At 34.2% G+C, this 21289-nt stretch overlaps 2 protein-coding genes across 2 annotated transcripts; one reads left to right on the forward strand and one right to left on the reverse strand.

Annotated features, from left to right (window-relative positions):
- Positions 1 to 1892: 1892 nt before the first annotated feature.
- LOC122589663 (QWRF motif-containing protein 2-like) lies at positions 1893 to 9691 on the reverse strand. Its single transcript, XM_043761980.1, has 6 exons — positions 7997 to 9691; positions 6404 to 6523; positions 5920 to 6036; positions 5723 to 5812; positions 3396 to 3503; positions 1893 to 2297 (listed from the first exon to the last, which is right to left on the reverse strand). The coding sequence occupies exons 1-6, from the start codon at positions 9371 to 9373 to the stop codon at positions 2223 to 2225; spliced, it is 1887 nt and encodes a 628-aa protein (XP_043617915.1). The 5' UTR covers positions 9374 to 9691; the 3' UTR covers positions 1893 to 2222.
- Positions 9692 to 19636: 9945 nt separating this feature from the next.
- Positions 19637 to 20866, forward strand: LOC122588221. Its single transcript, XM_043760346.1, has 4 exons — positions 19637 to 20036; positions 20080 to 20222; positions 20354 to 20476; positions 20675 to 20866. Exons 1-4 carry the CDS (start codon positions 19637 to 19639, stop codon positions 20864 to 20866), a joined length of 858 nt encoding a protein of 285 aa, XP_043616281.1.
- Positions 20867 to 21289: the final 423 nt, after the last annotated feature.

The following is a 21289-nucleotide window of genomic DNA, read 5'->3' on the forward strand; positions in this document are numbered from 1 at the left end:
CAAGTTTAACAATCAAAGGATAAGGACGATGAAAGCTGAAATTTGATCTATCGACAAAAGATATATTTGACACAAAGATTATAACTAGAAATTGTACAAATAGTCTCATCATATGATATGTGATGGTGTACGATTTTTCGAAAAAGATTAACTAGGGGCCAATGTCTTTTTGGAAATCTGAATTTTGTTATGACTTTAAATTGTTTAATAAATTTTTAAATTTTCTTTTATGAATTTCTATTTTTTTTTATAAATCATTCAACTTTTGGATATTTTTTCAATATAATTTACCAATTTTGTCCATTATTTCATCATCAAACCAACAATAAATCTAAAATAATAAAGTATAGAATTATAGAACATAGAAGTTGATTGAAGAAATAAAAACTATCCGAAGAATATAAGGGGCAACGGTGTAGAGTCGATATTTGGTTCTTTGGTTTCATTTTGGCTAAATTTTAACCAATGGGAGCATGCCACGTTTTTTTTACCAAATTGTAGTAAAATCTTGCCAAAATCGAGCCAAAAGTGATGGTGTAGTGCCAAAATGCCAATGCCGGAAAAATTAAAGGTTGCTGGAAAAATGAAAAAAGTGACCGTTTTATATAAAAAATGATACTTGGGCTCAAAACTTGGGGTCGAGAATTCGGAAGTCGAAGACGCCATGACTGCCAACTCGAAGGTTTACCTCACCAAGATACACCCCGGATCATCCGAGTACCATTTTTACAAATGTTTCCGATTTTATATAGCCGATGGAATGTGTCGATGCTTGTCGATACAAAGGGTATAAGGTTGCCAAAAAGCCGATACAAGCCAAAGAAAAGAGTCGATGTTTTTTGCCGACTGCACCTTTGCCCCTATATAAAAAACACAAAGACAACAACAAAACGCTCAAGAAGAAGTCATTTAAGGTGATGAAAGATTAGTATAGTATACTAATACTACGTGTAGAACCTAAATAATAGATGTCAATCTACTGTTTAAGCGTTAAGCCCAATACAAAACCACTAAAGTAGTACCATCAAATAAATAGTACGAGTAGTAAATACTACGGCTTAAAAAAAACAAATAGCGCTTAGATTAGATTTTAAATAATACAAACCGAATAACCAAAAAAAAAGAAAAAAAAAAAACCCCACACCAAGATTTGATCGATGGATTTTTATCTGGATAGCAACTCAGGAATCAGCTCTACCTAGTGCTATAAACAAACTAAATTTTCAATGAACACTTCATAAACCGTTCGATGGAAAGTTGTTTGTATTCGTTCATTTAGTTAAATGAATGAACATGAACACAAAAATTCATTCGTTGGATTAAACGAAGATGAACTTAGGTTTCATTGGCTCATTTATGTTCAATTATTTGTTCATAATATTCATTTTCTTTCATCGGTTCATTTATGTTCATAAATTAAACTGACCTAGTATTTATCCAAATTGAGAAAACATGTATACGGTATGTACTTAATTCTCCATCCATAAGACTCCCATACATACTGAGCCCATGGATAAAGCATGTGTCTTTCTTGCAGACCACCATCAGCTAAATTCCTTGGTAGTTTCACATAATGATATGCTTTGGCAACATTACCGGCCAATTTAAGTCCTGCTAGGTGATAAAACGGGCTCAGGTACAAAGAGTCGCATCGAATCAAGATGCAACTGTATACTGATAAGTAAATCTTGATCAACAATAATTGTTGTTCACTTCACTTAGGAATGGTAATAATCCAAACACCCACTCCTCGTAATAACTTGAAACATATAACTCTCTTTTGTCCAAACGTTGGTTTCCATAACAAAATTGTATGAGCAGCCGTGGATTTAAAATACGACGTAACCGTGGAAAAAAAAAACAGAATGGAGGAGACAGTGATGAGAAGAAACTTTTGCAAAAGTAAAATAAAAATTTCATTGCCCGAGTTCATATGTACATATATCTTCTATACTACCAAGAAACCATTGGAATACGTAACAAAAGGTGAGATACAACCTTATGATTTCCTACTCTATGCATATACAGGACATCACGCAGCTGCATTCCACACATCATGAACACGTAAAATTACGCAATCTCCCACAAACGCCCATGAAAAGATCAACCATTTGATACTCTCCAAATATTCAGTCAGCACCATTGCAAAGGGGCAAGTAGGAATTTCCAGTATAGAGTTAGCAATTTTTCAGTAAGCAGTTAATGAGAGAGGAACATCAACTTTACAGTTCCGTTAAGGGGCTTGGAGGCAGGCGTTGCAGTTGTAATATGTGCGTCCTCAGGCTGCAGTACTGCACCTGGTTTCATTCAAACTCATGTGAATACATTTTCTAAAGCATAGATAATAAGAAGGAAAACAGGTGTAGACTAAAGAGCGTCAGTTGAAATATATAGGCTCTCAGCTTTGAATAAGAAGATGATAAAAAAAAAAACAAACCCAGTTTGCATGCTTTCAGCATACATTATCAGCTATCCGGGTTAAGTCATTACCCACTTCAATAGCTGCAAAACTTTAAGTGCAGTGGTTTGCAATAAAAAGCCACATCCCATATGATAACTTGGCGAGTGTTTTAATAAATTCTATTTAGAACCCTTTTGGATTTCTCAAACAATTACTTTTTTTTGCGGATGGTTTGATATGGTCATACTGGTCTAGTAATGTAATTGGCAAATCATTTTGCTCAAGTGTGCAGGTGACAGGTGAAAGTCCCAGATTTTCCATGATAACTTTTATCTATTTTGCTATATAACACACTGCATAGGAGAAGGAAATAATATGTTCTACATTCTAAACTAAAATCCATATATACAAAAAAGAAAGTCATGAGGTGGACTTTTGAACAGGTCAAGCATCAAATATCGTTTTAGAAGGTTGGAAAAAAAAAAAGAAATCCCAAATCGAATAGATTTAATAGATACTCACTATAAAATGTAAAAGACTTGATGACATAAAATGGAAACTATTAGCAGTAAATAATTCAGGAAAAACGGTTCATTTAAGCAGAGCTTAACTCAACCGTGTATTACCGAAATTCGACACATGATAAATGTCATCAAAAGAGACTATATAATTTTTTAAGAAAAGTTAACCACGAGTTCTTTTAAACATTTTTGAAGCATAAGAATATCGTAATATCATTCACCAGTAATAATAAAGAATCAATACAGGAGTATATTGTAACATGTGATTGGATAAGACCTACCAGCCCAAAGATCCTCCAAGTTATAAATAGCACAGATAACATGTTAGTAGTTTTGTCATTGTTAAAGAGTTGGAAGTTAAAAACCGAAAATATTAAGTGGGTTTGAAGCTATCAATTCGGACTTACTTAAGCTGAAAACTAAGTTCAATCTTTCTTACATAAACTTTCCAGCAAAGAAATGAATTTCCATACCTCCATGCTGGTCAGTATCGACAACAGATCCTTGCAATGATCAAGCTTAGAACGTTCATTTGTTGTTGTGCTTGCAAGTCCAGATGCCAATGCATTTACATGCTCCACCTGTGAAAATGCATTGGTTAAAGATTATATGATATACACAGTAAAAAATAGAAGGCTGTAAAAAAAGAGAAGCAAACCAGGACAAAACTATGAAAATAAGAGACCAAAATTGACTTATAACAAGAGAATCAAGTGATTAACCCGCCGAATTTTCAGATAGAACAATCAAAGCCTTTACCCATTATTTGCTGTAAACGGGTGCGTAAAGAATTTTTGCAATATAGAAAGAAGTTTCAAGGATGGAAACAAAGTGATAAAGTTCATAATGAATGGCGATAAATGCATCATAAATTATGCTAGAATAAGAATAGCTTTTACCCATGCTTGCAGCAAATGAATGGGACATGAACTTTTGCAGTATAGAAAGAAGATTCAAGAATGGCAACAAGACAATAAAGTTCGGAATGAGTGGTGACACCGGCATAAAAGGACAACATGGTAAGGACATCTGAAAGGAGTCGGAATCGTTAAAATCCAGACAGCATGCAAAGGCTTGACACTGAATTCAAATTCTGTATAGCCTTTATAGAGCTTTTAAATATTCTTATTCAATTTCATGTGAACTTGATTTAAAGGTTTTTTGTAAAGAAATACCTGGACAAATACCCACATCCACTCTCACATTTATGACATAAATATATAGATACATTACTTGTAGGAAGCAATTTATTGACTTGTCTATGACTCCATTGACTTAAGGGTTAAAAAATACAAAGTCTACATGGGGAGCATGTTAAAAATTGATATAAGTGGTTTGTTGTAATCATAGAAGTATAGAACACATGCCGAAGTTTCCAAGCAATGATATATAAGCCAGTACCCACTACCCAGTAGGCTTGAATATCTCATTTAAAGAGATACTGAAATTTTTCTCGAATTTGATGTTACCTCGTCAGGTATGACGTAATACACTTGCTTAGTCATTACCTCCTAAGTGCAACTAAACAAAACCAAATTTTGTGACCTTTCATATTTTAACAAGGGAGATCTAAGCTTAACTACAATATCATGTGGTGAATAAGTGGGGAGCCTCCAACATGAAAGAGGACAATTGTATGGACATTGGGAATCATGAGGCTTTGTTTGTGTGCAAACCATGCTATAACGTGTCCTTAAGCCTACCATATGGGAAAGTCGTGACTGGTAAGATGCTAAAAGATTGAGCTAGATTACCACCAACAGTTGATATCTTCACTCTACAGGCAGACTCATCCCGTCAATGCTCAACAGTCTTAACAGTCATTGAAAATGCAAGCAAACATACTTCAAACATGAAAAGCATCACATACTGAATCCTACTTCAGGCATCAGGTCCTGTATTACCATGACATCTAGCATTTCCAAATGTGTGCCTTAACTTAGAATTGTTGTACTAGGTATAATACTAAGCAATCAAAAAATAAAACAAACCACATCAATCCTAAACTTTCAGTGTAGCATATCTACAATAAGTCAGTAAGAATGTAAGATGACCAAAATTGTCAAAAAACTTATCATTTTCAACCATACTATCCTACAAGGTTGTTCTCAATCAGATGTAGCCTTTCCACCGTACAAAGTAACTACAAAAAACTAATTCATCAACCACATCTTGCTTCCTCTCTTGACAACTTTCCACTTGCAAAAGCAACTACATTGTTCATCCATCTCCCCTTATATCCAAAAGATATAAAGACGACATGACATACCACTCTCATTGTGAGGCAAGTAATATCTATTCTCCTCTCATATACCATTCAGGATAAAGCTACAAGGTGTGTTGCCTCCGATACTTTGGACTATTACCTTTCAGATTCAGATATTGTAATAAAAAGATATTAACAATATCCATAATAAATAATATAATTCACTGAAATAGCATAGTGATGTTTTTATCTAACCCCAAAAATAGTATCTGCTCTTTAGGGTGAACATGTTGGTGGACAACTTGAATAATATGTTACAGGATATGACTCTACTGTCACGGGAAAACAATGTTATATTTCCTACTCTATCACATCGTAATAATTCGTTATGTGTCACATGAACCTATGAAAGCAATGTTACGCTTCTCTAGCTTCATAAATGGGAAATGGCTGAACAGTTTATTTGAGATACAGTTTACTTCTGAGATAATGTTGAGAAAATGTGGCAACAATGTCATAATTAACAGGCAAAATATCCAAAGTTTCAGACAGTTACTAGAAAGAATAAAGGGGGTTCAAAGAGCTTCAACAAACCTTTGTTGCAAGAGACCATATTGAGGATGAAATGGCGTGCATCACATCAACCGCCGAACATATAGCATCTCTTAAGCTTTGGGCATCCGCCTGTAAAAGTGAAAACGTTATCAACAGTCGTTCAAAGCTCTTAAAGCCAGAGCATGGATCCTCAGACACTATTATATCTTAGTAAAAGCAAGAAAACCAAAAATTACCTTTGCACCATCAACAAGGGGAAGACGGAGAGTGCTAGACTCCAGAGAGACAATAGTCCCAGACAAAGAAACTACATGATCCCTCTCAGCTTGATCCCACACCTTCAAATATGGTATCTGCAATTTTTAAACATATATAATCACAAGTGTAAAACTTAAACCAATATTTGATGATTAACCGAACAGCAGAACAAAATACATGAAGTCGAGCATTACCCTAACAGAATCACAAATAAGTAAACTGAAACACTCAAGTTGCTTAGATAAATCAGAACAGCTTGCAACATAAATTAAAAGCACATATCTCTTATGTATTCTCAATTTTACCAGGAGTATGCAAAACTACATACAAATGTAGAATAAGAAGAAACCATCTAAATATGCAACAGACCGATCACATTCCTAATAGTGTATGAAATGTTTCAAGAAGTGATATCTATACCAATAACAAAAATGAAAGTATAGAAATAATACACATTCTTACCTGATTCTTGAGGACAGAGTGCAACTTCAAGCTCTGCCTCAGGTGTTGAATCTCAACTTGTTTGGATATGACAGACTGGCGCATTTTTGACGTAGTCACCCATGAATTATATAGACTTTTCTGGAAGAGAGGGTAACGTTAGTCGAAAAAAATGCACATAAATAAGAAAAATACACTTAGAAATGCAACATATTCTGACTTTTTCCTTAAGATGTTTGAACTCAGATGATTTATTGGACATGACAATCTAATAAAACTCCACATGTAGTGTTATCAAGTCTTATGTCATTTGTCAGTGTTCACCGCTTATATGCACTGAAGACGCCAAGACATAGTTGATTTGACAGAAATAAATAAATCATAATGGATTGCTTGTAGCCGTAGTATATAAAGCAATTTATATACTCGTTGGGCTAACAGAGCAAAAACTGGAATCGAAATATTAACTGAATTAGCTTGAAAGTAAAGGTATTAACCATCAGCTTCATACATATAATCATAAGCCTGGTTTAGGACAAGAGATCCAGATAACTACTTAATGATATCGTAACAAGCAACATCTAGATCTTTCATTCCAGACTACCAACACAGCTGTCAGGCATTTTACACAGGTAACAGATGCTTACAAAGGAAGCCTACTGCAACACATAAAAAAGAAATAGATTATGATTCCACTTAGTGGCAGGGTCTTATATGTACTAGTTAACTAATTAAACGACTAATGTGGAAGGTAATCTTATATGAACTATGGAATATAATATGCCCACTTTAATCTGCATTCGACAGTAGAAGACTTGGATCACAAGCAAGTAAACTCATTAGATATTAAACACAACATGACAATAATATGGGAAACACGACAAAAAACCAAGACTAAGCTAGCTATTCAGCTACAGTACACATATAAGAAGCACCAACTCAAAATTACTCGGGAAAATATATATATATATATAGACTATAGTGTACAACAATATAAACATTTTCATGGTTGTCTATATAATTATAAAGCAAGCTAGATAAAGTAATTCGACTGCCCAGGTCAATGAAGCAGGATAGATTATAAAGAAAATAAGTAGAAATACTGTTGGTACCATTACAATGCGAAATTTGGAACTCTATAATATCACAAGTTTTAATATTCTCGTAGATATTCCATATATTAGAAAGTTCTGATTGGTTGTAGAACAAGCTAAGTACTAGACAACAAAAGGCTAATTCTATATCATGCACTTGTATTAGTATTAAACAAATTGAAGCGATATGCTAATCCCTCAGTATATCACCAGCTTACTGGCTCCAGTATCCATACGCTCGTATCAATTTTATCACTAGTACACACATTTAGGTTTCTTAATCAGAACTACTACCTGTTTCCCATGTTAACGCTGAACAAGTAGATTACAAACAAACAGCAGCAATTAATTTGGAAAATAAGTACAATAAAAATAGCATATTAATTGGTCAATTTAATAAGTGTGTGCTCTGTCACTCATAAAGGTACCTATCAAGATAGTTATGACAAAGAATGTAAGCACGAAGACCAGTAGCTTTCAATATGCAGAACCAAAACCGGAGATTTTGAACAGACATTACCTGAGCAGTCGCTCTCTGGACCTGCATGGCAGCATCGGCTCTCGCATTTGCAAACCGCCATTGCAGATATTTGTTGTGTAGCAACCTCAAAGCATGTGCATCAACAATCGCATTATCTCCTGCCTTCCTTCTCCTAGTTTCAGCAGCAAAGCTGAGAATCGAAGACGTGCTTTCGTTGCCCAAACTACTATTCAACCCTGTTCCACTCCGTGTTCTTGTTGGACTAGCCATACCCCTTGATGGAGACGAAGCAGCAGACATCAGCCCACTCTTGATTGGAGAAGCTGGTCTAACAGCTCCTCTAACCGGAGAGGGTGACAATCCCCGTGGCGATTGCACCGGACCATCTTTCAGATACCTATTCCCAGAAAATAGCTTGTTGTTTCTTGGCAGTGGAGGTGAAACTGGCTCCGGCTGTACCTTTCTCAGCCGATTCACAGTTTCTTGCCTAAATCTAGCTGGCACCACAATAGCACGAGGAGTGGCACCTCGGATACTACTTCCAGAGGAAACACTCTCGGCATCCGACACACCTCTATCAGAATTATCACAATCACTAACAGCCCTCTCAACACTTCTATTAACCTCTAAAACATCCGGTTTACTAGGTCTCAACTTTGTCTCACTGATCATAGACTTCTGTAACGCCTTAAGAGCAGTAGCAGTTCCAGATCCACTCAATTTCAAATTCTCATTACTAAAATCAACACTCCTAGTCATAAAACCCCCCGGCCGTGACCTCCCCGGCCATCGTTGCTGATCAATCGTCTTCTGACTCGTATTCACATTTCCACTCGCATTCCCTAATTTCCTAACTGGCGTAACAGCTCTCCTCTCAGGCGTACCACATCTCGATCCATTACTGGCAATAGACGGCGGTTTCGACGCCTTACTAATCGGAACCGCAAACGACTCACCTTGAAACGAAACCGACAAACTCCTCGCCGGCATCGAATTAAGCATCTTCGCTGTATTCGACATCGGAGTTGCAGGCCGCCGTCGTTCCGTCGACATCGCTCTCTTACTAACCGTCGTTGTCGTTTTCGGCGTCATCAGATTCGTCGACGAAACCAACGGCGACGGAAACCTCCGGTGCGGTGTACACAATGAATTCGTAGACGAAGTCGTATTAGAAGAAAACGAAGACGACGACGATGACGTGGAGGTCATCGTCGTCGTTGAAGAAGAAGAAGAAGATAAGTACCTTGAACTTACATCCTTAGATTTCGGTCTACGTGGCAGGGAAGGTCCATTATTATCAGCTTCAGAAGGTAACAACGGCGCTCGTTTAATTCTCGCCGGTGACGGAGCTCGTGATGTTAACTTAGTGTTGTTATTATTAGGTGTAACCGCCGTGGAAGACATATTAGCCACCATTATACCTCAATCGCATATTCTAAACCCTAACTTTATTATTAACTCAGATCAAAATTAGAAATTGACAAATTATAATATTTTATAAAGAGTGCGATGAAAGAGAGAGAGAGAGGGAGAAAGTTATAAAATAAGTGTGTGAGTGTATGGGTGAAATTATAGGTGTAACTGAATTTGAGAAAGGGAAATGAGTGAGCGTTATATTTCACCGACGACGACAGAAGATTGCGGGCAGGAGAGGGAGAGGGAGATGGGAGTGGGTTTAGGGAGAGATTTTTGCAATGACCAAAAGAAATAAAGTATAACTGTCTTTCTTTCTTTCTTGTGACTACTTCTTAGGCACGTGTGGTGTATATGTATATCAGTATATATGCGCGTGATATACCAATGATATATCTCTATATTTTTTTCTGTTTGTTTAGGATACACTACCAATGATATACTTTGTTTAGATTGATCTATGTTTGTTACTCATTTTCTATTCTATTTTTAAGTAGTTTCTTTTATTTGCGGATTAGCCTCTGTATTCCGTTTTTAATAGGATTTACTTGTGTTATTGTTTTTGTTGATTGTATGTCTTTTTTAGAATATATCTCAATATGTTTGTATTTATTATTTAAAATAAGCAGTGTAATATTGTCATTTCACACACTACAAATGTTTTTTCCATCTCATTTCACAAAATATAAAAAGAGATGAAAGTAACCAACAATGCAAAATGTCCTTTAAAGATGGCATAAAACTATAATAGTTACCAACAAAAGACAACAATGATGGAAAAAACAATGACATTACCAACTCATACTAGTGGATTATAAATTTATAATTGATAAATTCTTTGGTGAAATTAAGTCTAACACTCTAACAAATATATGTGCGTGCGTATTTGTAGTTGCATTGTATTTTGATTTACAAAAATCACAAGCTTTTTCAATCTGAACTTGAAGCCAAATTGTTTAGATAGGTTTATGTGATACGAAGGGAATGGCAACGATGAATAACTCTGTATATTATAAGTTTATTAACAACAAAGTAGTAAGAAATCTGGTTTTTATTGAGGATCATGCCATGTTACTTGTACCTCGTGCAGCTGTATACTTTCTTTATTGTGTTTGGTTAAGTCACCAATAAACTATGAACCAAATTTATATATATAAAAATGATCAGTTGAAATTTAGCCGAGCATGTCTTGGGAAAAACGTGATTTGGTTGTCTTTACATACATACCAAGGTGTAATATATAGACTTACATTATTTAAAACGAAAAGTTGTCCATTTAAGGACACTAAAGTAATTCTACAAGAAAATATCAAGAAAACTTCAAAACTATATACATCATTAATAGCTTACTTTATAACCTAAGTTGGGACAAAAACACTTTGTCAACCAACTTAACCAACTTTCAACCAATCTTGTGAAGACGAAAATAAAATCTGATATACCATCTCTTCTTTTCCACTTTGAGTTTTAGCAACTCCAAGTAAAAATAATAATTAGTCTTTGTGTTAATCCTAAGTTACAATAATCTATATTTGCTGGTTCATAGGCTACCAAAACAAACCAACCAGTCAACTACTTCTCATCAATGAAATACCTAATAATCATTAACCAAGATTTATAATTTTACACTAACTAATACGGGTAACTCATAACACATTATATATATATACATATATATATATCTAATAAAACAATAGTTATCCTAACTTTTTAAAGTCATCCAACTCAACTTAAAGCTATCTTTAGATTTTGTCACATAAGATATTTCCTATGTGTCATCTTTATGAATTTTTCCCATTTAATATATACTACATTCCTTTTTTATTACAATATATAAAATAAAATCATAACATATTATGAATAAAATAATCAATTTTTAATTTGTTTTCAAATAAATAATTGCTAGCACCTTTTTTTCAATATATAAGTTTGTTAATTACTAACATATAGAAACGTCTATATCAATATGTGTTTTATATTAAATCAATATAACAAGTTTATTTCACAAAATTGTTGTTGCTAATTGTTTGTATGTATTCTAATATTTTGTTTGTCCACTCATTTATGCAGTGAATTTGACTATTAAGAAAATTCTGAATATTTGATTTTTAAATATTTTCAATTATTTTATATAATTTTTTATCTAAGCGTTGCTTAGTAGAGATTTTATTGATTTAATACTAAAAGTTTTGAAAATATAATTCAAGAGCCGCGCATCGTGCGGGGTAAAAATCCTTGTATAATTATTAAAACAGTAGGAATCCGAACGATTCTAAAGCCTCTAAAAATTCAAACTATCTTATGACATTGCCACATAAGCTTTAATCATATGTGACATTTTTATAAATTTTTGCCAATAATTTAATTATGTTCTTCTTATAGATATAGATATATATAGAAAACATTTTAAATAAAATAAAAAACTCAAGATATTAATTAGCATGGGATATTCTTTTTCTTTGGCAAATATTTTGTTTACATGCTTATCTAATTATATCAATATAAATATTAATATGAATCATATAAAATAGATGTAGATATATTCATATATATATATATATCCCATATATTCATTTACCCAAAAAGTCACATGAATGTTCATTCTCTTCATTTACAATGCATTATAATTAAATCCATAAGTTTTTATGAATTGCTTTTTGATGTATATATTTATTATTATTCATACTTTTTTTTTAGCTTTGACGAGATGGGAAATACAACATACAAAATTTATCCTTAATTTTACCATGAATGATGTCGATGTCACTTTGTCAAATTTTTATCATCAATCTATTTAAATGTGCACTTCTTTTTATCTGCATAAACTTGATAAATCATCGGATCAACCTTTAGCAATATTTCGTCATTCTTTTCGACTATTAGTTTGATTTTTCTCATACTTTTTAGCTAACGTATTTAATCTTATGTTCTATCACTCACATATGAACGCAATGTTAAATAAACTAAATGATGAATCTTCACAGTAATAATATATATTTTTTTCATTACTTCATTTTATTCAAAATTAGGATCGTTTAACTTTCTGTTTGAGTTTCATCAATTTCAAATGGATACAATGTTAAATAATAAAATGAATGACGGATCTTTATGGTAATAATTGTTATTTTTTTTTACTTCATCATATATTTTGTTTTTCAAAATTAATATCTGTTTAACTTTTTGTTACTTTAGATCTTGGGCTTTATCAATTACAAATGGATATAATGCTAACAAAATGAATGTCAAATTTTTATGGTAATAATTTGTATTATTTTTGTTTTCTTACTTCATTGTATATTATGTTTTTGCAAAATTAAGATCGGATTACATGCAATTTGTTTCTTTTGATCTTGGGTTACTGATATGTCGTATTTTATGCCCATTTCCCATAGCTTAAAGTGTTGATTAGCGAGGATTACGAGTCATTTTCGTATACATTTGGTGCGTTTATAGTATTTGTTAGTGTTTCATGTGGAAAACAGGTACCTAAGCGATATTTTGCAGAAAACTAAGTTTCTGGAGCAAAATGGGTGTTTACGGATGTTTCACGTGGCTCGTAGGTAAAGAATCGAAGAAAGTCAAAGCTGGTCAAAATGGTCACCACAAGTCAACAGGACACTGCGACGCAGTATTCCATGTCGAGGTTAAAACTGCTTCGCAGCATAGGCAAACTGCGACGCAGTTTGTGTATATACGACAGAAGACCAGTCAAAGAAAGTCAAAGTCAAGGAAAGTCAAAGAAGACACTGCGACACAGTTTGGGACTGCGACGCAGTGTCATGCCGAATCTGCTGAATTTAGTCAGCATATAAATAGCTGCAATAAACATTCCAAAAAACCTATCTTTCACTTTTCAGACGATTTTAAGAGCTTTTCCTAGGGTTTATCTTATTTTTCATCATTGTGGAGGATCAAAGACTCGTTCGGAATCATTTTGTTATTCGATTTTCAATCCTTTGTATTCGGTAACGATGAATTCTTTCTATTTGATTTGTTATTCGTATTTTAATATGAGTGGCTAATCGCCTTTTCATCCATCTTGATGGAGTGAGACATTATGTAGGGATTACACAATATTTATTAATTCAAGTGATTTGATTTAACGTTTTGTCATGAACTTAATCTATTAATCCTTTGTTATTCAATTATTGATTGCGGATGATTTGTGCTCATTGCTTAGTGACGACTAGGATTTGGGTATAAGTTATTTTGATTGCTTAGTTAGAAGCAATTGGTTCTATGATGGGTACGGTAGAGGGTAATCAATATTTGATAAGAATTAACGGGTTGACGGTTGGGTACAATCGATAGGCAAAATTGTTATCTAAAATGACCAAAACCATTGTTTAACTAGGGAAGTTATAAAAAGGCATTTCGGGGTACCGGTCTTGATAATGAAACTAGTTATTACAAGAGAATAAAATAAGTTGTTAACTTGACGGGTACGGGGTTGACAATAGATTTGAGTCTCGGTTATTAAATCACTAAATTGAATTTGAACTTCATCAAAAGTGCAATCCTAACATTCTGTTGAGCGAAATCAAGATGGGTGACCTTTAAATTCTTGTTTTAAACTACAATCTCTTTTTCGATTAATCCTTTGGGATTACTAATTTTCAACCAACTACTTGCATCGTGGCAACTCGGCCACAAAAACCCCCCATTTTACTTGAATCATTAAACGTTTTTACAAATGCTTGTTTAAGTCCTTGCGAACGATCTCGGCTTACCATTTTTCACTATACTGCATACGATCAGGTACACTGCCTGTGAGTGTGTAGTTATCAGTATTTTTCGGTAAATCGTGTTATAAATTTAAAGCTAGATTTCGCACATCAGTTACAATCCGATTATGTTTTCTACATTTTTTATTAGTTCAAATTGTTAATTTTTACAAAATTGGCAAATCTTCTTATATTTTTACAAAATTTGTTTCAGTTACTTAATTTGTTACAAGGATTTATTTATATTTACATGTGTTTGTATTGAGTAACTATGACAAAATTTGATTATTAGAACTTCAAATATGAATAATTAAGTTTATATATGTTGCTAATTATAATTTTAATCAATATTAATGGCACTCTATGTTTTAATGATTGAAACAATTGCGATTTATTAATAATTATTGACATCTATAATGTAAACTTTACCAACATTTAATTTAATTATATTTTTAAATAACCGCACATCGTGCGGGTAAAAGACCTAGTATATATATACATATAGGGTGACAATCAAATGAGAACCAACTTAAAATGAGAACAAATGAGAACACTTAAAAACTACATTTTGATGCATTAAAAGTCCATAAAACTGAAATACTGCATAACTAATTATCATTATTTAATTGTTTAACAACACATAGATACGTCAAAATCGAAAAAATCACGTTTTTTGTTGGATGCATCATTTTGATAATATGCATCCAAGATGGATGCACAAAACAAAATACGTGATTTTTTCGATTTTGAAGGATCAATGTGTTGTTAAACACTTAAATAATGATAATTAGTTATGCACTATGTTAGTTTTATGGACTTTTAATGAATCAAAATGATGTTTTTAAGTGTTCTCACCGTTCTTATTTTAAAAGTGTTCTCACCGGAGTGTTACCCTATATATATATATATATATAACACATAGCGTGCATCACATGATAAATAAGAGTTGGTTTGATAAAGTTTTTATCATCTTTCTATGATTACTTTACTACATATATTAAATATACTAGTGCTCAGACTCGTCCAATGGACGGGTAGTCTCAAAATATATTAATCAAAACTTTAAAAATTGGAATTCAAGTATATTAAATAGATACCGAATAAAATTAAAATACGTAAAAATTAAATATAAAACGATTCAAATAATACAAAAAGTTGAAGAAGTAGTGCGTTAATAAACTAATGTATGAATTTTTTTTTCACGAATTAAGTTTTGTGGTTTAGTATTTCCCCTTGAGTAGATTGCACTGCCAAGGTTCAATGTTTATATTAAACATTATAATCATTGTGAAGGCAACAAAATCCTTATAACCAGTACAACAACCTAATCAATACGAAAACTAAATAAAGAAACATATGAAAATTAACTTCATATAAATATTGAATCTAGTTAACCCATATTTTGTTCGTGAACAATAGTTAATTTACAACTATTCATGAACACAAACGAACAAACATGAACAAGTCATTTTGTTCGTTAATCTGTTCATGAACCGTTCGTTAAGTTAAACGAACGAACATGAACAAGGTCTCGTTCGTGTTCGTTTGGTTCGTTTACAGTCCTCGGGGAGGTCTCACCACCCCTCCCCGCTTTTTCTCTTCGTTTTTGCCCGCACCCCAAATGCTAGGAGTGCTTCTCCACCCCTCCCAGCCCCTCCCCACCATTTTATATTTAATTTATTTTCTATTTATTTTTATTCAAATATAAATTTTAATTTTAATTTAAAAGTAATTTAAAACAAAATATTATTAAACTTAGTAAAAGCAGTACTAAACATTACATTACATAATATTACTAAAATTATTAAACACAATACATAAACCTAATACTCGGAATAGTCTGAGTCCACAGTACTGTCGTCGTCGTTACGATGTATGTATCAATAGGGTTCAGTAGACCCGGTAGCGTCATCGGGTTGAGGAGATGCGTACTCCTCCTCCGGGTCAGTATGATAATCTACATGTTGACCACCACCGACATTGCCTTGCGAGAATAACGCGTTGTCAAGCGTGGTTGTGAAAGTGGAAGACGCAGCGGTAAGCTGAAAAATAATTTGGTTCAACCAGTCGATCTTCTGCCGAAGATATACAAGATACTCAGCTTCAGTTGTGTTTTGACTCCGAGATTCATTTCGGTTGATCTCCGCTTGGAAAGCCGCCTTCTCATCAGATACACTATGAATGACGGTGTTCACTTGAGATCGTTGTTTGTCGTGGCTGACCATGTGGGCTTGCATCACCATCTTAATATCCCTTAGGTTCATGTTTGCCATGGTTTTATATGTGTGATAGTTAAGCAAAAAAGAAAGGAAAGAAAATGATTGAGATTTTTTTTTTCAAGAACAGAATGTAGTGTAGAAGAGGAAAAAAAAAGAAAGAAGAATAAGAGAAAAAGAAGAAGAGGTGAACATTGGATGTGGATCCCTGTGATTTAACTTCTTCTTTTTTTATGTGGAACGTTCGAATCCAAACCGGCACCACGCTCCCCATTTCGCTATCAACCCTACCGGTACCGGTTGGACGGGGCGGTGTTCAAACCGGTACCGGTCCGGTACCTACTCGCTCCTCACCGCGCTCCGTCCACCCTAAGTAAGTTACCTTATCATATGTGACAACTTTTGAGTTTGTTTTTAGAAATGTTAAATAATAATTGTAAAAACAAAACAAGAGATTGAAACAATAATACAAAATTATACGTAATTAAGAGCAAGAATAGAAAAATAAATAAAAGGGAAACAAAGTAGAAATGAAAAGACATATCAGGAGGTTGTGTTGCTTTGGACCACCACAGGTGGTTCATTCCCTCAATATCACGTAATTTAGAAAGAGCTTCCCATGTTGTCTTTCCTTTTGCAGTTTGCTACCATCCATTCAAAATAGACACAAAAATAGACGTAGACTTATGATACATATACCTACTACTCCTTTATAATGATTATTAACCCTTCTATTTTAAGAAAGAGTTAGAAAATAGTTAAATGGGAAATTACTAGATTGCCCTTAATAAACAACCCTTCAGGAAAGGGTTATTAGATATTACCAAAATTACCCTTAATGAATTAATTTACATTTTAAATCCTTACCTTCTAAAATATCACTTTCACCATTGTATTAACTTACACGGTTAGGTCACTCGACACCAATTGTCGATGTCATCGATCACCACCCATCATTGTCACCGACACCACTAAACCACCATCGCCGTCACCGCCGCCGCATTGCGCGGGTACAATGCTAGTATCTCTAAACTTTTATATAATAATAATATAAACTTCATGATAAAAAGTAACACTTTTAAAATACGTGAAATGACTAATATATAATTCTCACCCAATGTTTTATATAGCGGTTTATACTGAATATTACCGGTAATATTGGTACCCGAGGGTATTGCAGTACAACTATCCCGGTATTTTGTCCGGTATTTTTACTATTCAATATCGTTCATTAATTTTTGTTTACCGTTTTGATATTTTCAGTATTTTCATTTCATTTTAATTTTATTAAAAAATATTTTTATGATACTTTAATGTTATTTTTTGTTATTTGTGAACTTTAATACTTATATTTCATTGTAACATACGTATTTGGTATTATATTTGAGTGAATTATTGTAATTGTATTTTGACTATTTTCGTTAAGTTGTAGCAAGTTTTGTATATTTATTTTTAATAAAAAAAAGATAAATTAGCCGTAACCGCCGGTATTTTCGGTAATACCGGAAAAAATGACCACACTGATACGGCCAAAATACCGGTTTATAACACATTGCTCTCACCTATTACATCATTGATCTCTTAACTCTTAAAATATATACAATACTCTTTATACATCAATTACCTAAATTACTCATTGTCGCTGCCACAGCCACCACCACTAGTCACTGGCAGCTCCACATCGCCATCACCGTCATCACCGCAACACTGGGTAAATACCCCGCTATTATAACTAATCATTTACGAGCTTAAATAAAGGGTATTTTTCTACGAAATCTTAACTGGAAGCTGACATATTTCAAAAAGTACATATTTTATTGGCTAAAAGTTTTGATTCGGTAAGTGTTTGTTAAATACTTTATGTGGAACTCGTTGGTTCCTAAAAAAGTGAACGTATTTATGTGGCAGCTTTTACGTGATCGCCTCCCATCACGCTTGAATCTCAGCCGCAAAGGCTTGGAGATTGCTAATATCTCATGTGCATTATGCCATCATTATGTTGAGTCCATTGATCATCTCTTCTCGAATTGTATTATTTACAAGAAGCTTGCACAACATTTTTAAAAGCCAATGGATACACATTGATATGCCCATAACTAGCCCAAAGTTGATGTTAGAGTGGATCAATGCTTCACAATACCCCTCTCGATTTAAAAGAACCTTAGAAGCCATTTGTTTCGTGTGGTAGTAGTCCCTTTGGAAACACAGGAATCAGGTTATTCAACGGGATAGTAATGACTCGTGTAACGACGTGTTCCAATCTATTGTCTTTATCTCTTATTGTTGGTTGTCTAGTCGTGATAGAAAAACTAGTCTCTCGTGGCCTTTATGGGCAATGAGTCCTTCTTTTCTATTGTAATTGTACTTATCCTTTAGTTGCCGAAGCACATGATTAATAAAATCTTAGCTGTTCTATAAAAAAAAATACTTTACTGGTCGAATTTGGATTTTGCATCTACTTTGTTTCTTGGTTTATGTCATGCATTTATTTCCATTTTTGTTTTGAAAACTAAACAAATTCAATTATTTGGATATATAGTGTGTGTTATTATTATTTTTTTAAGAGAATTATGCTAGAAATTTTGTGTCGCGATTCGATAGCCGATCTAGCATACGTTGTCTTAACCGGATATTTGAATATTTTTTATTTTTTTATTATTTTTTTTAGAAAGGGGATATCTTGATTCTTGAATATATAGTTGGAAAACTCTTTATTTACCGAGGATATCAAATAAATTTTCTTTTTTCCTTTCGCTAAGAGTTCAAAATAAAAAAGTTGTACAGTTCTTCAAAGACTTGTATTATTTGATATGAAAGATATTGTTATTATTGTACAGTAATTGAAAAAAAAAGTATGTGATTACAATGATTTTTATTAGAGGGTAGCCAGTGGTTCGTCCCTGGCCTCGTTCGACTTGCAGGGACGAGTCCACGCCGTTGAGTGGGACTCGTTCCTTGCTCGTCCGGCACGCTCGTCCGCCTCGTTCGTTCCTCCAGGGACTAGTCTTTTTTGTTGCTTTTTTTTTAATGTAACGGTTGGATTTCAAAAGGGAAGGAGACAAAAATAAGTTTCACAGTTTGGCAAGATTAGCCCCTAAACGGCTATATAGTTCAAAACAGGTTCAAAAAAGTGACAACTTTAGTCCTTAACGGCTAGTTTTTCAAAATGGCTATATATACATTTCAAGTGAACCACCATTTGACACCACTCTTGCATATATTCAGCTATATTATACCAAAACAACCAGTTTCATTCAAGTTTATCAACGTACACGAGACCCGATTTGTTTCCTACTAGAGACGATGATGAAGAGCTTTTTGGTATCATGGCCGAATGTGTTGATTTGCTTGAACAAGGTGAATCATCAAGACCATACATACCCCGTAGCGTCGTCGAAAGAGATCGATATAGTGCTGACGGGCGCCTAATGGCAGCTTACTTTAACGAAAACCCAAAGTATTCGTTGAAGAGCTTTAGGCGACGATTTCGTATGTCTAGACCTATGTTCATGCGCATTGTCAACGACATAATATCATACCCATCTCGCAATCCAGGTCCTGTGCCTTTGCATTTTAAAAGAATGCAAGACAAGCAGCTTGATGCCCGAGGAAAGCCTGGTTTCAGTACCATCCAAAAGTGTGTATGCGCCATACGTCAATTGGCGTATGGCTACAATCCCGACTCGCTTGACGAGTATCTACATATGGGTGAAGAAACAGCAAGGTGTTATCTAGACTATTATTGTAAGTGTGTGTTTGAACTTTACAGGGATGAATACTTGCGTAGACCAACACCGGAGGACATACAACGCTTGTACGCTCGACATGAAGAGCTTCATGGCTTCTCAGGCATGCTTGGAAGCATTGATTGCATGCACTGGCCTTGAAAGAACTGCCCCAAGGCATGGTAAGGTCAGTTTACGCGTGGTGATCACGGTCATCCAACCATCATGCTTGAAGCAGTAGCTTCATACGATAGGTGGATCTGGCATGCTTTTTTCAACACAGCTGGTTCGAACAACGATATAAATGTTCTGAACCAGTCGCCTTTATTTAGGGAAATCATTGAAGATCGTGCACCTGATAGCTCGTTCACTGTTAATGGCACCCACTACAAAAAGGGTTACTATCTTGCAGACGACATTTATCCCGAATGGTCAACTTTTGTAAAGGCGTATTCATACCCCTAAGATGAGAAGCGAAAGAAATTTAAAAAGTTTCAAGAAAGTGCCCGGAAGGATGTCGAGCGTGCCTTTGGAGAGCTTCAAAAATCATGGCACATTCTAACCCAACCAGCAAGATCAAAAGGAGTGAATCGGATCACTCGAACAATGTACGCATGTGTTATATTGCATAACATGAAGGTTGAAGACGCGGGGTACGCCATAAGCTCACTCGAGGATGGAGACGACATTGATCCAATCGTCTTACCGGAGCATACGTTCGAGGAAAGAATTGCACTTCACCAACGTACCGACAAGGAGCTTCGAGATCGCACTGTGCATCATGCTCTTTGTCATGATCTTACGGAGCATGTATGGCGCCTCCCAGCTTAATGTGTGTGTTTTATAATAAACTATTGTTAATGTTTTTATTTTAATATGTGTTTTCTTTATTTGAAGTATTGTAATGTGTTTTTATAAATAAATTGTGTAATGTTTTTATTTTTAATGAAATGTTTTTTACTTGGGTATGTTTTAGTTTGTCATAAATTTTAGAGGGTTAAAAGTGTAAAGTTTGGATAAATTGGTAGAATTAAATAATTGGTGGATCCAATACTAGTCTTTGGTAGATGAGTCCATTAGGTGCATTTTGGGGGATTAGTCCTTGAAGTATTTTTTGCTGATGTAGCACTGATAAAGACTAATATTTGGTGGGTGAATGGTAACCATTGGGAGCCTCTTAGTGAATGAATTGAAACTAAGAAAATCCCATAAAAGGTAGTCACTATTTGTCAGATATTACTCGCTGGCAAAAGA

This window comes from Erigeron canadensis, chromosome 2 (assembly GCF_010389155.1).
Source record: "Erigeron canadensis isolate Cc75 chromosome 2, C_canadensis_v1, whole genome shotgun sequence".
Classification (NCBI taxonomy): domain Eukaryota; kingdom Viridiplantae; phylum Streptophyta; class Magnoliopsida; order Asterales; family Asteraceae; genus Erigeron; species Erigeron canadensis.